Source organism: Colossoma macropomum, unplaced genomic scaffold (genome assembly GCF_904425465.1).
Source record: "Colossoma macropomum unplaced genomic scaffold, Colossoma_macropomum, whole genome shotgun sequence".
NCBI lineage: Eukaryota > Metazoa > Chordata > Actinopteri > Characiformes > Serrasalmidae > Colossoma > Colossoma macropomum.
Genome location: NW_023494787.1, coordinates 8484045 through 8500335, shown reverse-complemented (window position 1 = coordinate 8500335; position 16291 = coordinate 8484045). Strand labels below are relative to the sequence as shown.

Sequence of the window (16291 nt, the reverse complement as noted above, 5' to 3'; positions counted from 1 at the left end):
TTGCTGTTTCTCTCTTGCTCTGTCCTTTCCTCCTTGTTCCAGTTCAATTTTAGCACTTTCTCTCCTTCTTTCTTTTTCTTATGGTGCCCTGCTGGTGACATCCCACATAAATTAAAATAATGCATGGCCACGACTTAATTAGGCATAGAAAAAGGAGATAATTAAGTCATGGCCACGACTTAATAAGGCATGGGAATGAAATAATTAACCCTTGAACACAGCTTAATAAGACGTGGCCACAACTTAATTATGTCGTTCCCACTCCTTACTAAGTGGTGGCCACACATTAGGATCTTGTTCCCATGCGTTAACATGTTGTGGCCACACATTATTTTTATTTATATGGGATGTCAACAGGAGGGCTCCATACTTTCTCTCTCTCTCTCTCTCCTTCTAATATTTCCCTGTCTCTCTCTCCTCAGAGCATCAGAATCATGCGCGTGAGTTGGTGAGGAATGCTGACCTCTCTCAGTGGAGCGCCATCGTCATTCTGTCAGGAGACGGGCTGCTCTTTGAGGTGTTGGGTTTTAGAGGCACATACTGTAACATGAATACTATAATATTTATAATGATACTATAATAAATGTTTATTACACTACATCTTTCTTTATATCTCTTTTATTTATTTCCATCTTTTTCCAGTTTTCAGTTTCAGCATGTCCCAAATATCACTATCAGTTTTGGCCAAGAATTATATATTATAAATAGATAATTACAGTATTTTATTTATCATTTAACTTTGCAAAGTACTCTAAGTATTAAATAAAACATCTAATGTATCTACTTTATAATATTTTAATCTGCACTGTTTCATTCATTACTGAATAAAAAGGACAAAAATTATTAATAGTAAAAGTGGTTCAAAACTTTGAAATGCAAGCATGCATGTGTGAGTATTCATGTTGCTTTGTGTGTTCGGCAGGTGATCAATGGTTTGATGGAGAGAGAGGACTGGGAGGAGGCTATCCGCACCCCGCTGGGCATTCTGCCAGGAGGCTCAGGAAACGCACTGGCTGCTTCAGTGCACCATTACACACAGTGAGTACACTGCAAGACTTTATAGCTCAGCAACAGAAACACCTTAATTGTCATAATAATCCAAATTGAAAGTGTCTAAATGCAGCATAAATGCCATGATAATAAAACTATAGGGAGGTGAGTTATAAATATGACAGCTCCGGCCACTGGGTAGGGTTGAAAGGACACTCAACCCATTTTCTTCTATATAATGACGTTGACCATTGATCGGCAACATCATGACATAACTGTTTGCCTGACCGGCCATAGGATTTGGGCTCCAAGTAGCTTTAAATCAGTATTCTTATTTTATGCTATTAAATTGTCAGAGTACCTCAGAATTTGCATTTACCAACAGTTAAATTAGAAGGGCAAAGTACCCATATGTGCTGCTCTCATCTATGCAATTAAGCAATAAGCCATGAGAGGGTATGCGTTCTTGCAATTGCATCACAGAGAAGGGTGTTGTTAGGCACAGTGCAAAGTGGAGTGCTTAAAAGCCCCCTTCCCCGTAAATAGTTGTCTCAGTCTTTAACCAAAAACACCTTTTGTTGATTTGTTAAGAATAGTGCTGTTATCTAATTATTAACCAATCTCTACTGCATAATCACCATAAAATTAATGTTATAATGTTGATGCCATTTCCTTGTGGACTCCTGAATCCCCATTAATCCGGCCAGTATTTGGCCAGGAGCCAGTGCACAGCTAGCTGTGTGGACATGTGCTGACGTGCCTAGTGCGGTAATAGGGTCATTTCTATGCATGGGACACAGGAAATTAAGCACCGTCTCGGACAGCAGCACAGCTATTCATCACCACAATGGCCCAATGGGAAGGATTTAACATAACTCATATGAGATAGCAGTGGCAGCAGCGAGGAGTTGTGAGTTTTGCTTGAAGACAGGCAGCTTAACAGTGTGAAGTTCTTTTTGTAGGTGTGTGTGTGTGTATGTGTTTGTTTTTGTACATTTTCTGAAAAAAAAACTTCTCATTTTGTAGGAAAAAAACTGAGAAAAAACAAAGTTAACTTACAGAACCAAAAAAATAATGTTGACTTAGTTAAAAATAAAGTTTCTTAGCTAAAAGTAAAGTCATCCCTGAAATTATCTCATTTTGGGTGCTGGGGTTAAGATTAGGTTTAGATTTAGGCTTAAATTCATATTACATGTAGGTACTTATAGGTACCCCCAGTCAAACTGCATGTTTTATTGATTTGCTAAATGAAAATAAGTTAACGCATTCTATACAGGGAATGAACTTAAATGTGGTATTTTTCTGCAAATGTTTGTCCACAATTTCTGTTTATTTGTTTATAAACCGTTTAACACATTAGGAAAAAAAACATTGAATATCAGTAACCATTAAACTCCTAAATTTCAGCTTAAATTTTAGTACTTATTTTTTCTGTAAGTCAACACTTAATTTTTTTTTTAGCATTTTTTCAATGTTGTTTTAAAAAATATATTTGTTTTGTCTTTTAAAGTGAAATGAAAAGATTTGGATCTATCATGAGTTTCTTTTTTTAAATAAAAAACATTTTCATGTCTCACATTTTTAAGTCACTTCCAAAAATCATTGTGTAAACTAATTAATTGTCAATGTGTAATATTATGAATTGTCACTACTGTAACACATATTTTTGCAATGAAGTAAATGTTTTTGTGTTTAAATGAAAAATGTTATGATTTTATGTGTGTAGAACTGTTCAAAGCTGTGTTTGCTGGTCATGTATCCGCTCACGCTTTTGAGTTCTGCTCAAAATTAGCTACAATTATCACTACCAAAACAGTCATTACCAAAACATTTGATAAAAAATGTTCCAGTAGTTTTATGATCGTTTTGGTACAGACAACATGGAATGGTCAATCATATGTTTTAAAAAAATGAACATAATTAAGGTTTAGGGCCGGGGTGTAAAGTCATATCCACAAAGGACCAGTGTGGGTGTAGGTTTTCACTCCAAACAAGCAGGAGCCCACCAGATTCCACCTGTTCAATGAGTTTGTCTCAGTCTTCAACCAGTTGATCAGGTGATCTGCTGCTGTGTTGGAATAAAAACCTGCAGCCAGCCGGACCTTTGTGGTTAAGATTGGACACCGCTGGTAACTCATAGCAAGAGAATTGTGTTTTCAGCTTTGACTTTGAACCAACTTGAAAAATGATCTATATATTAAAAGCACATAAGATATATGTGTTAACCCACATATAAAAAATGTGTGTATATTCACACAGCTGTAGTTATGAAGTCAGCATACAAAATAAATCTTTTTATTTTCAATGTCAGTAGTATTTGTATTTTGGGATTATTTTAAAATTATTTTTTTTATTTATTTTAAAATAAACTAGGAATTTCTCTTAAGCCTTACCAGGGGAAATGGAGTTAGTCTTGTAGTTCTGCTAATCCTTTAATCCTACATGTATGATTGAAAATTCAATGATATATGTATGTAAAGTGTGTGTGTGTGCCTTTCAAAGATTCCAAAATACTTTACTGGAAAAAGCCATTAGATAGCAGTACATATCCTATTGGATATGTACTGTTAACTTCATTGTGTATTTACGTCCTACACTAAATTTAACAGTACTAGAAGCTGTATCTTAAAGAGTTACATTAAACATTTGGAGGTTGTAACTGACTTTACTGTAGCATGTGATAGTTATAGATTGAATACCTCACTTTTTTTAATATTTAAGAATGCCTAACTCAACATAAAGCTTTCCTACATAGGGTATGTGTAGCATAATTTCAGGCATTTTATTCCACAGGTAATTTGTAACTGTAAACATGCATTCATTTGTGCATTTCCTGCTGGTGTGGGTTTGTGCCAGTTTCTTCCCTTTCAGTGAGTCACACAAAAGCTCTAACAGCTCCTCCTTGGGGAGAAACTTAAACCTGCAATCTGAATGATGCGTGATTGTCATTCAAATGGCCAGACAGGTGTGTGTTTGTGTGTCCCTGCGTTAAACATGTGTGTATGTGTGTGCATGTATGTATTGTTTATCTCAGGGCAGATGCAGTGTTTGGTGAGGATCTGCTGCTGGGCTGTGGTTTCGTGCTGTGTAAGGGTCTGGTGTGTCCTCTGGACCTGCTCTCTGTGCGCCTCTCCTCGGGTCAGCGTCTCTTCTCCTTCCTCTCTCTTGCCTGGGGCTTTGTGGCAGATGTGGACATTGAGAGCGAGAAGTATCGTCCCGTGGGGGCAGTGCGCTTCCTGGTGGGCGCCCTAGTCCGTCTGGCATCTTTGCGGACCTACCAAGGCAGGCTAGCTTTCCTGCTGGCTGCAGAGGAGTCCAGCTCAGTCAAAACTCCCTCCCCCCCTTCGCTTCCTGCTTCTTCCTACTGCTCCTCTGTACCATGTGTGTCAAACACACAGCAGCATCACAGCCCTGAACGTCCAGCCACAAGTAAGAATGTTGTACTCAATTGCATTTATATTTAGGTGCTAATTTTGGTAACACTTTACTTGACCATTGCTGCATAACACTGACATAACCATGCTGACAATGTTATGACAGAATTTGTTTTGTATTATAGTATTATAAACAGATAGCTCCGGTCCCAAAATCTGATCAGCTGAGCGGCATTCAAAGCCGTAAAATCCACGTTATATGCACACCTATGCACGCCTCACAACAACTGTGTATTGCTGCACCACGGCGCGAAAAATCCTTGTACTGTAATGGAATAATCTTTGACTCTAATGCTGCTCGCATGGACCATCAAGTGTATTGATGAAGTAAGAGCCCGTTTTTGTTTAAACTGATGGGCTGGATACTTATTTTCTTAACCAGAACTAGGCTGGTTAGCTGGCTAACAGGCTTACCGATAGCTAACAGCCTAAACAACTTCAACATAAATATCACAGGTTTAAATTAAAGTACTTAAAGTATGATTAACTGTAAAACGGCAGTATAAAAGTCTAAAAAATTCACTTGAATGGCTTACATGCTTCAGATGTCCGTGTTTCAGCCAGAAGTAACGTTAAACCCAGGCCGAATCCCAAACAGCTCTGTACTCCCTAAATAGTGTGCTAACTGTGGAGGTTTAAAAATTCTAGACTCTACAGCCAAATAGTGCTTTATTTATCAAGTATGGATGTGGCAAATGACTATTTCTTAGCTATATAATGTACTCTTGGGGTGCAGGATTCAGCATTTAAATTCCTATGTAGTGCACTTTGTAGGGAGCAGAAAACCGTTTGAGATTCAGCACGAGAAGACGGGCGCCGCTGGATTGGTGCTAAATAAGACTCGTGGTAATTTGGTGACCCAAAAGTACTTATAAAGTGAATGTTTTTGCATTAAACAGTGTTATTATGTGTTCATTGTTATATGACAAAAAGTCGAAAAAATCATGAAATGACCGTAGTGTACAATGACAGGCGACCAATTCAGTGGTCCATGGTTGCTTGGCAACAATACCATACTTTAAAGGAACTACATTTCTTGGCAGAATACTCGTTTATTATTAATAATAAATTATTTTCTAAAAAAAAGTCTATTTTATCATGTTTTATGTTGGCCACTGTTTTATAAAAGCGTTACTGCAATTTTATCATGGGAAAGGGAGTCGTGCCTAAAAACATGCCTTCCCTGTGATAAAATCGCAGCTTTGCGTCGTGCCTAGGAACACCCTTGCCTGTGATAAAGTCGCTGTAACGCATTGCCTCTCATGGATTATTCCTTCAATATAAGAGTCATGTTATTAGTAAATGTCATGACAGATGCCACGGCTAGTGTAGGTAATGGTAATTTCTTATGACTATTACTAGTAATGGTCACATGACGCAAATATATTACTGGACATAACCTGTAATGACATGCATAAGATATCTTCCATGACATGTTTATACTTATGTCAAGGTTATGTAGCAAGTACAGTGTTACCCCAAATTACCAAAATAAAATTCTCAGACCATTTTCCACTGTATTTCACTTCTCTGTAAGTAGTTATATTTGTCATTAGTTATAATTTAGAAAACATACTCCATAAACCACTCCATAAAATTGCCCTCCCACTCACAGGGACTGACCCAAAGGAACATGGGCCAGTTGATAACCTCATGACTCCTTTTGGAGAGCCTGTACCCACAAACTGGACTGTAGTGGAAGAACATGACTTTGTCCTGGTTCTGGCCACCTGCCACTCTCACTTGGCTGAGGACCTGATGGTGGCACCAGATGCCCGACCGGACGACGGCCACATTCACCTATTCTACGTGACAGCAGGTGTATCACGGCCGGCCCTGCTCAGGCTCTTTCTTGCTATGGAGAAGGGGACACATCTGGCCTGTGACTGCCCACACCTGGTGTACCGCCGGGTCAGGGCACTGAGGCTGGACCCAGTTACGCGGCCCGGAGTCATCACTGTGGACGGTGAACAGGTGGAGTACGGCCCTGTCCAGGCACAGGTGCACAAGGGATATGCAAGGCTGATCTCAGGATGACCTTTGAACTAGGACTGGGCGAAAAAAGATAATCAAACTCAAACTTATGTTAGCGATAATGCGCCTTTGAGGTACTTTTGATAAAATGATTATGTTGTTCCAATCCTGAATTGATATAAGCAGCAAAGGATTGAACTTGGAGCAATCTCTACTGGTGATGCGGAACTTTTGCTGGCTAGACAGGAAGGGAGAAGTCTAGCCATTCACTCATGACAACGGCAATCAGTGGGACAGTTAGCATAGTTAGCATAGGAAAGTGCAAAAGAGAGTTTGAAGAACATCTTATAACTACAGGACATTCTGGAAAAAATCATTATGACAGTAAGTTTGTATATTACATCTTTGTTTTTCTTCAGGGTTCAAGGTTTAGGTGAAAAAAGGCATCACGAGATGGAGAAAAATGAAATTCGCTCAAGTTGAGCTTTTGTGTTTTAGACGTTGTCTTATTACCTGATGGCTGAAATGATGCCGGAACGTCTATGCCAGTTGAAGCAGGCAGCACAGACCACACGGACTGCTTATTATTGTAGACTAATTCAGTCTCACTGGTGTCGATTGCCCTGAGCTAGAGTGAATCCCACACCAGGCTGGGCTTACAGCAAAGAAAGCTTTGACTCAAAGAAACACATGGGTTCAGTCCCTTTTACTGCTGAGTAGAAGTGCCAAAGTTACTCACTAGACAGCGCATTTCAGTCATTCTTTATTTTATTTACTGTTAAGAAACTTTCTTTTTTTCATCTGACTCATTTTATCTTTCTTGGATTCTAGTTTCAGGTCAGGATGGTTTTGCTGGTTTTGCCCATGTGTGTGTGCTTTCGAGGGTGGATTTGTGTGGTCCTATAGGAGTGCATTATGCACTGAGCTGTCTGAATGAATAAGTGTGACATGCACTAACAGAGCAGAAGCTGTGTGTGTGTGCTGGTCCCGAGAGAAGCGCACACCATGTGGCTTGCGTAAGGAGGAGAAGACTTACTCTATGACGGTGTTACTCACCAGACCTTCTGTTTGCATAATTTCACCAAGGGGAAAAGGCCTTTCTTATATTAACAACTCTGAATGTTTTCTGATACATCTAATGCTGGGTATCATGCTGACTGTTATCTAATGCTCAACTCATCCTTAAATTTGGTCAACTAGGCCTGGGCGATAGGGCGATGTAATTGCACACTGGCGATGCTTGACAACTAAGTCGACGACTATGCTTTAAAGGTGATTTGAAAGAGAAATGATGGAGAATTAGACAGGACATTTAAATTTAAATAGCTTGCTAAATAATATTACACAATGTGGACATACATGTACTATTTAATACTCCTTTACTGCTAAAACAATAGATTATTATAAGGTATTAATAAGCCGTTCAAACTAGATTACAGCAAATTCCCCACTGTCTCTGCTGCTGGTTTTCCATTGTAATGTTGGTGTCTCCAAAGCAGACAAGGAAGCAGGATGCAAGTGTAAGCTGGGAGTTTTATTGGTGTCCATGATGAAAGCAAAGATTAAAAACCAGAAACAAATCAAAAGTTAACTAGAAAATAACTTAAACACTTGAACCACAAAACAAAAAGAGCTCAAAGTACAATACTAGGAATAAATATGCAAAAAACAAAAACAAAAACAAACAAACAACAAAAAAAAAAAACACAGGACTCCGACACAACACTACAACAAACAAGGAAGGAACAGGACAAACCCAAGGGGTATAAATTCAGGGGCAAATGAACAAGAAACACCTGGGAACAATTACAGGGCAGGGCAACAGATCAGACACAGGTGAGGGACACAGCAAAGAGGCAGAGCAAGGGAGGAGCAGGAAAACCAAAACAAACAGAAGCACATGGCCAGAGACATTAGAGGAAGATAAACAAAAGGGAAAAACAGACAAAAATAAGGGCAAGGCAAGAAAGTATGTTACACCCAGAGTGTGATACACCGTCTGAGAAGAACTCTCAGCGTTTTGCATTTTGATAATGTGTCCCGATGGTTCAGATTAATAGTAAATTTTGAAAATATACTTTATAGCTTCCCACTGGGATGTATAGCTACACTATAGCAGGTGACCGCAAGAGAGTCATCAGTGAACGGGAATGAATTAAATACACAGCTAAAAACAAAAATTGAACGTTCTTAGCTGTTTATGCAGGAGTAGTAGGATGTGTTCTGTTACAAAATCTAAGAAAATTACAAGCATATTTCTGTTTTTCTACAACAAATAGATTTTGTGTAGTAGGGCACTAGCATTACTGCTACTAAGTGTTGACTGGTTGATGAGCTGATCAGCTCACTGGCTAAATAAAGTGGTTTGCTCTCACTGACGTCATGATTGTACATAAGGCACTGTTAGCAAGTCCTATAACTGGAGCTCAAAAGTGCTTAAAATCATATTTGATGCAGTTCTGTGTTGAGAAAACGAGTGCATTCTTCTATATAAAAATTGATTAAGCATGATTAATTTTGAGCAAATTTAGCTCAAAGGCTAACAGAATCCCATTCATTTTGGACTCGCTTGGGAGCGCCCTCTAGTGTCCGACAAACCCGGAACACACTATTGAGTGACAGTTGTCGTCACTGTAAATTCTTTTGACATCTTTCATAATGAGAGCTTAATTAGTTTTTAAAATGTGTTGTTACTCTGTATTACTATTTAATATGTGATTTTTCAATCAGTTAATTTTAAAGAGGCACATAAGCTAAAAATAGAATAGAAAGTGGGCCTTAGCTTCAGTGGACCATGGGGGATGGGAGGTGGGTGGAGGACGGGGGGCTGATATGTAAAAAATCAAAAGCTATTGTGAAAATAATCTGCAAATATCACCCAGGCCTACTTTCAACATTTATCTCATATTAACAGTGCATAGATGGCTAATGCTAACAACATAAGGGTTTACTCCATTACCAAAGCCTGTTTAGTCAACTGTGTACTCTGAGAGGCTGTTCTTTTACGATTGGCCTTTATTTGGTGTGGATTGCTTCAGTGGGTTTTAAAACACTTGCCTTCTTTCTCTTTAACCCCATTTGATTTTTCTCTCTTCACTGAGTCTTTTCATACATTACAGAGACGCAAAGCGGTCTAACGTGTTTCTGTCCTCAGCCGCTAATGCTCCTTCTATCTCCATTGCTTTGTCTATCTCTCCCGCTCTTCCTTTCTGTCTCTCTCAAAGCTGAGTGTGAATATTGTATATGGAGGTTTGATTTAATGCAGGAGAACATGCTAACGCTGTCAAAGCCATTAAGCATCACTGGGGCTGGCATGGAGGGCTGTAAGTGGTGCAGTGGTTGGATGGGACTAGCAAGCCTTTTCCAGATTAGGAAATCTAGACACAGCACAAGGTGAAATTCAGCAGCAATTCTAGAGCACAAGCATTTTACGCTAATTTAATTTGACCTATAGCGCAAACTCTCCTCATAAGGCAGCCTGTTTTATTCCCATTCACCTTAATCACATGGCAGCTATTTCATATCACATGCGGGGTAATTGACCTCCCAGCCTCAGGCCTCAAATGTGTACTGTAGTGAGGTGGGACAAGATAAATCAACGTACTGAGAAAGTAAGGCTACGTTTACACAGCAGGTAAAAGTGGCCCAAATCCAATCTTTTTCCTCAAATGTGACACAGATGTGTCATTTGTGTGGCTGTGTGAACAGCAAAAAATGCACTGAATCTGACATTTTAAATTCCGATGCGTATCCGATCTGCGGCAATGCGACTCTGAACAGCCAGATTGGAATTCATGCGACTTTTACACATTTACTCATAAACATTTAGGCTGATGTTTCTGTACTAAAAAATTAGAGGAGACTCATCAAACCGCTCCGTGTTCGAGGAGATTTCGAACGAAACGGCCGAATGCGGCCGGAGGAGCCCGAGGCTGCAGCGTCAGAGAACAGTTTAAAGAATCCGAGAACACGAACCAAAGAAGTGGCCGTGGCAGAATAATGTGCCCTTTTTCGGCGACTCGAATTTATTCTGGGTGATGAGTCCAGCTGTCAACCACTGGAACTTTATACTCGCTCATGTGATGCTGGCGAAGACCAAACTGAAAGCTCCGGGAGCGACTGGCGTTCACTGGCCGTCATGACTGTTTACCTCTGGACAAGCAGCCACGTAAAGCACTGTTCTTTTGCGCATGCGGGTCGGTTTAGGAGCTGATCTGTTCAGACTGATGTCGCATACAGGTCACATTTAAAAGATAATGTGAACAGCCAAACAAAAAAACGGATTTGGTGAGAAAATCAGATTTGGGCCACTTTTACCTGCTGTGTAAACGTAGCCTAAGTTAGGTTACAGTGTTTTGTTCATTTCAAATAGTATTTTTTTATTGTGTGTGAAACTTCACACTCTTATTATAGATCGGGTGTATTTGCTCATCATGTAATCGAGCTAACATTAGCATGGTGGCAAAATCGGTGTTGTTGTCGTTTCCAATCTGCCTAGTTTCACAACATAATCCAGTCTGTTAGCATAGCATTTTACACTAGAAAACAGAAATGTTTACATCTGGGTTGAGTCTTGAGTTTCTTGGGTGCGAGTCGAGATGCTTCAATGTCACAATAGAAGCACTTGACCGGAGCAGATCTAGCAGGAAAGAAATTTTGCAAACTGACTTGTGGCAGAGGTGGTGTCCTAGAACAGTGCCACGTTTAAAGTCACTGAGCTCTTCAGTACAACCTTACACTTGCAGTGTTTGTCTATGGAGACTGCATGCCAATGTGCTTGATTTTATATATGGGTGAAGCTGAAAGGTGTCCATATACTTTCGGCCATATAATGTAGGTAGTGCAATAACTAATATATTTTATTGTGTCTTATAAGAAAGCTTAACTTAAAATTTTAAATTCCAGCTAAATTAGCTACTGTGCTAGCTAGCATTCTTGCCATACATGCTAGCCAAATATTTCAAGGTTTTTTTTGCTTCTTTTCTTTAAACGCTGTGTCTATGCCTGTAGAGCTTCATTCTGTCCATCAGACTGAAGGTTTTTCTGTAATGAAAATCCTCAATATTCAAAGTTGTATTGTACCAGAGACATTATAAATGAAAGGACCGGTCATGGTTAAAATATGAAAGGGAAAGCTCATAACACTCAACATGGCGTCTGTTTATGGAGAAAGTCTTGCCCTTCAATAAAACGAGCCAATCGGCTTGCTGGATACACTGCAAGCAGACAATGGTCGATGATATTATGGCTGTAGCTGGGAAAGCTCCAGGACTGTGGAGATCTGTGCAAGCGCAGTAGCCAGAACAACCTGAAAAATCAAGTTTTTTTTGTGCGTTACTGAGCCAAGCGCTATTTTATAAGGCTTTTGTCAGATTTCACCGGTGAGTTCAAATATGTTTTTGAAATGGCTGGAAACTGCCCTGTGGCGTTACCGAAATGGTTGCTGAGTGAACAGACTTTCCTATAAGGGCTTTGATCAAAGCTGCAAGCTGTGGGAAAACAAAACAGTAACGACTGGGAGTGACCATAGCACAACTGACAGGAAAAGTCACACACATAAGATTGGAAACTGAACGTTTCATTCATTTATTGCATTAAGGTTGGCAGTCCTGATTTAATCTGTTTTGTTCATGTATTTTTCTCAAGCTGAAATTTCCCGAGTCAACAGTCCAAGTCAGGTTGTAAGTCACTTAAGGCAAGTTTGAGTCAAATTGTGAGTCAGTCAACGTGCAACTCTAGAAACTAGAGTCAGAGTCTTTGTATCTGCTGGAAAATCAGCAATCAACAGTTGCTACAAAAGCACACATTTGTAGAAGTGATAGGAAACTGGTGCAAAATAATTGACGTCTAAATTTTGAAAGCACTGAAAAATGAGTCTGCGAAGACTTTTTCCCATAGCTGTTTCCTAACTAATTACCCTGTCCCTATGCTGTGTTTGAGGTAATAAGCCATGTTGGTAGGGTGAATTACAGGATGGGCATTTAGGGGGGATGGGAATGGGCACACTGCTCCTTCCTCCCTCTGCATAGGCTTTATGATTGTGCTCTTCTTTCTTTCTCTCTGTTTTCAGATATAATCACTCAGGTGCTCTTGTGTTCCAGCTGTTGTTTAGAAATGGACACAAGCTGTAAAGAAAATCATCTATAAATGAGTAATACTTATACTAAAACTGCTGTAGGAAAACATTGTTGAACAGTAGGCCTTCTGCTATCAATGGGGTGTGTATGAAAGTGTCCAAAATGCATGTTTTGATTAGGCAATTTGGGAAGAGTTTATGCACCAGACGTCTGATTAAAGCAGCATATACTTAAAGGGCTATAATTACATTCAAGTTGGTTCCTTATCAGAGGTTGGCAGTAAATAGTTACATTTACTTAGTTACATGTACTCATGCATAAATGTGATAAATATATACTTTCAAATAATACCACTTCTACTTCTCTACTGCTCTAAATCCAGACTAAATCTGAAACACAGCTGACATTGAAATTTAGTCCCATACTAGGCTTAATCCACACCATTTGGTCAAGGACTAGGCTTTGTCCATAAAACTGACCCTATGTTTTGCTGATGGCAGCATCTGTTCTGCTTTGTTTTAAACCAAATGTGCATCAAAAAGAGGAAGACTAGAGCCCAGCAAACCTTGACCCCAATCCCATTTCTTATTTTTACCCCTACCCCTTGTTTACGAGTGTCATTTTGCCCCTTGAAATATGTAGCCCTCCCTACCACTTAGCCCTACCCCTCTATCTCAACAAAAATTGGGCGTGCAATAGGGAGGGGTTAGAGCTAAGTGGTAGGGGTAAGAGGAGGAATGGGATTGGACCTTCAGCTCCTACGCTGAGAGATGCTGGATGTACTAAGAAGTTCTGCTGTAGTTCTATGAGTCACTCGGTATTAAGTAATGTTTTGAACGGCTACTTTTTTACTTGTACTCAAGTTGTTTTGTGGAAAGGTACTTTTACTTGACATGCCATTTCACAGAAGTAACTATATTTTTACCTGAGAATGGGTTTAGGGCCTCTGATCTTTATGTGTTTATACATGTTAATAAAACTACCATACATTATCTTAAAAAAGAACTACCAGATATACAATACAGTGCAAAACTCTAAGGCCAGCTAAAAATAATATGTTAAGCCATTTATGTGGAGAGTAAGTGTTTATTTCAAAAGTGATTTCATCTCTGTCAGTGTTTTCGCTGAACCATTAACAAGAACTATTTAAACATATTTTTATGGATGATATAGTGCAGAGTACTGTACTGCTGTTCCCTGTTTATCCAGTCTATATGTGAACTGTGAAAACTGTCATAAAGCAGCCTGAAAACATAAAGCAGCCTGAACAGGCCAAGAAACATTGGGCCTCATTCACCAATGTCTTCCCAACTTTTTTCTTAAATGTGTTCTTGAGAAAACGTCTGCATCAGATTTATGACGTGTTCTTAAACCACAGAATTGTTCACATCTTTGTGCTCTTGAGTGTGTATAGATTCTGTTCTTCTCTAAGAACAAATCCCAAATAAGAAAACATTGATGAATGTCAGAATCTTTGTAAAAAGTGCAAGAACATTTGTTGAATGAGGCCCAATGTGTTCATAATTCATACTGATTGCAATACTAATCAAAACTGATTACACGTAGGACTCATATGGGACATTTGAGAGAAAATCGTATAATAGCCTACATACTGTAGTATTTTTACAGGTAGTATTAACAGTCTTGTAACATGACGATTATTTTCATATGCTGTAAAACATCATTCAGAGTGGTTTGATTTGAAATGGTTCATTGTAGAGAAACATAATTACTTGAAATTCTTTATAATATTAGTAATACGAACCAGGGGTTGTGATGTCCCTAAAACAAATATAGTGATTATATTTCCCATCCAAACCAAGCACTAAGTACTTTTCTTCTATGACTGTTTTTATAATGCATTCTAAGCCAAAATCTTATCTCAAGTCTATCATAAAACAGTCAGACAGCATATTTATAACCATTTCATGTAATACCTTTCTGTGAAGGAGCTTTTAGTACTGTTAAATGCTTCAGATGTCTGGTTTTTATCACCACCATTGTGAACAATTCTGGCTCTGTTCATCTAGAATGGAGCATTTCAGATTAAACCAGTCTGAACTAGTAAATTATGCAGAAATGTGGGAATAATTCTCTTTAAGTGTACATGATGCTGTGAAATGGCAGTATGCTTAAGCTGTAGAAACCCATGGATACCAGAAGTTATTTGCTTTTGCTTTGCAGTGAGCATCACAACATGCAAACAGTGATCATTCAAATGGATTAAAGATATTTTAAAGGTAAATGTGATCCAAGAGGTGACTTTAGGAATTGCGACTCTTAGTTTACAGTAGCACGGCTCTCAAAGATAGCACAATTGTACCAATTGCTCCTCAAAGCACACACTACATATATATTTGAAGCACACAGACCAATTTTTCTAAACAGCTCTTATTTACACAACTGAAATCCTGCCCTTTGAAGCTGTTTCCAAATCAATTTTAATCAAATTTAGTAAACAGCACTGCCTGAAAGATCCCAAGCCATAAAGCAGGAGTGTACAAGACTTTGGTGCCATCTTATGGGCAAATCTGTGAAAAGACACTGTTTTCAAATATAAAGACACAAGAAGTCTGTTGTGTGAATATGTGGGTGCTTATACACAAAGTCTTTTTTAATCCCGAGGCCACTCAGATCGTGATGAGTGAATTAGAAAGGGAAAACTATGTTAAACAAGAAGAAGGGCTTTGCTTTGATGTACAGGTATGAAATGAATTGACAAATACTGTTATCTGATAATCGTGTTGTGTATTTAATTGAGAGAACTATGTAAAATATCTCTATATTTTTCCATATGTTGGGTTTTAAATTTTGTTATGACTGACAATGGCATAAAAAGATGTAAAATATAATAAAATCTAATAGAAATGCAAAAAATGTAGCTGATTTGTTGCAAACAGGCCAACAAAACACAAACAAAATGGATGTTTTGGTGTTTTTGTTTTTACTCTTTTGAGACATATTTCAGTCTTGATCTTAGAAATCTCGTCACCTGTAATGAAAGTTAATGTAACAACATTAATGTAACATCATGTAATTTTGGAGTGTTTCTGTTAGTCTGTTCATCATGATTTTTTAGCATAATGTAAAGGGTCACTGGAGATTTTAAATTATGCAAAAAAGTAAGAGATACAAGGTTTTTGTATGACATAATAAATTTTACATATAAAGTCTTACCTTTACCAGTACTATTAATGTGAGACACATTAAGTAATGGGCTTAAGTTCTTAAATAAGGAGGGGCATACCTCAGGCACCAAGACAACTCATTAGTATTTGGTGCACACCAGATTTTTACCTAAAAAATATGCCACATTCCTTTAGAGGCTCTGTTCAGGTTAGTCTTCACAAACATAAGTTATTCTCTGGAGCTTCTATTAATATGGACTCTAAAAGATGATCAAAAGGCTATTTCACACTACACTGTTAAAAAAACGTCACAAAGTGTTCTTTGAGTGATGCCATAGAAGAACCACTTTTGGTTTCCTAACTGAAAAAGAGATTTGTGAGTTCAAATAACTGTTCAAATGTTTAAAGAACCTTTACGTAACGTAAAGGTTCTCTAGCAATTTTGGGGTTCTTTCTAGAACATTTTTATGTAGTGGTTCTTTAAACTTTAAAAAGGTTTTTCACACACACATCTAACTTCCCAAAAATGGTTCTATCAAGAACCATCTATTGAAAGGTTAATTAAAAAAAAACAAAAATGGTTCTCTCATAGCATTGCACAAAGAACTCTTTTTATCACCTTTCTTTTTAAGAGTAATGCACATCAAATTGAAAGTAATAAAGTATGAGACATTAATGGACACAGCTA

The 16291-nt window shown here is 38.4% G+C and overlaps 1 protein-coding gene across 1 annotated transcript in view; it reads left to right on the top strand.

Moving 5' to 3' along the window:
* Positions 1–6627, top strand: part of LOC118804864 (sphingosine kinase 1) — a 38864-nt gene extending 32237 nt beyond the window's left edge. Inside the window, exons 3-6 of the mRNA XM_036565482.1 lie at positions 423–517; positions 923–1038; positions 4025–4343; positions 6054–6627. Of these exons, the coding sequence (XP_036421375.1) occupies positions 423–517; positions 923–1038; positions 4025–4343; positions 6054–6461 (938 nt within the window). The 3' untranslated portion in view covers positions 6462–6627. The remainder of the gene's footprint in view (positions 1–422; positions 518–922; positions 1039–4024; positions 4344–6053) is intronic.
* The last annotated feature ends 9664 nt before the right edge of the window (positions 6628–16291 follow it).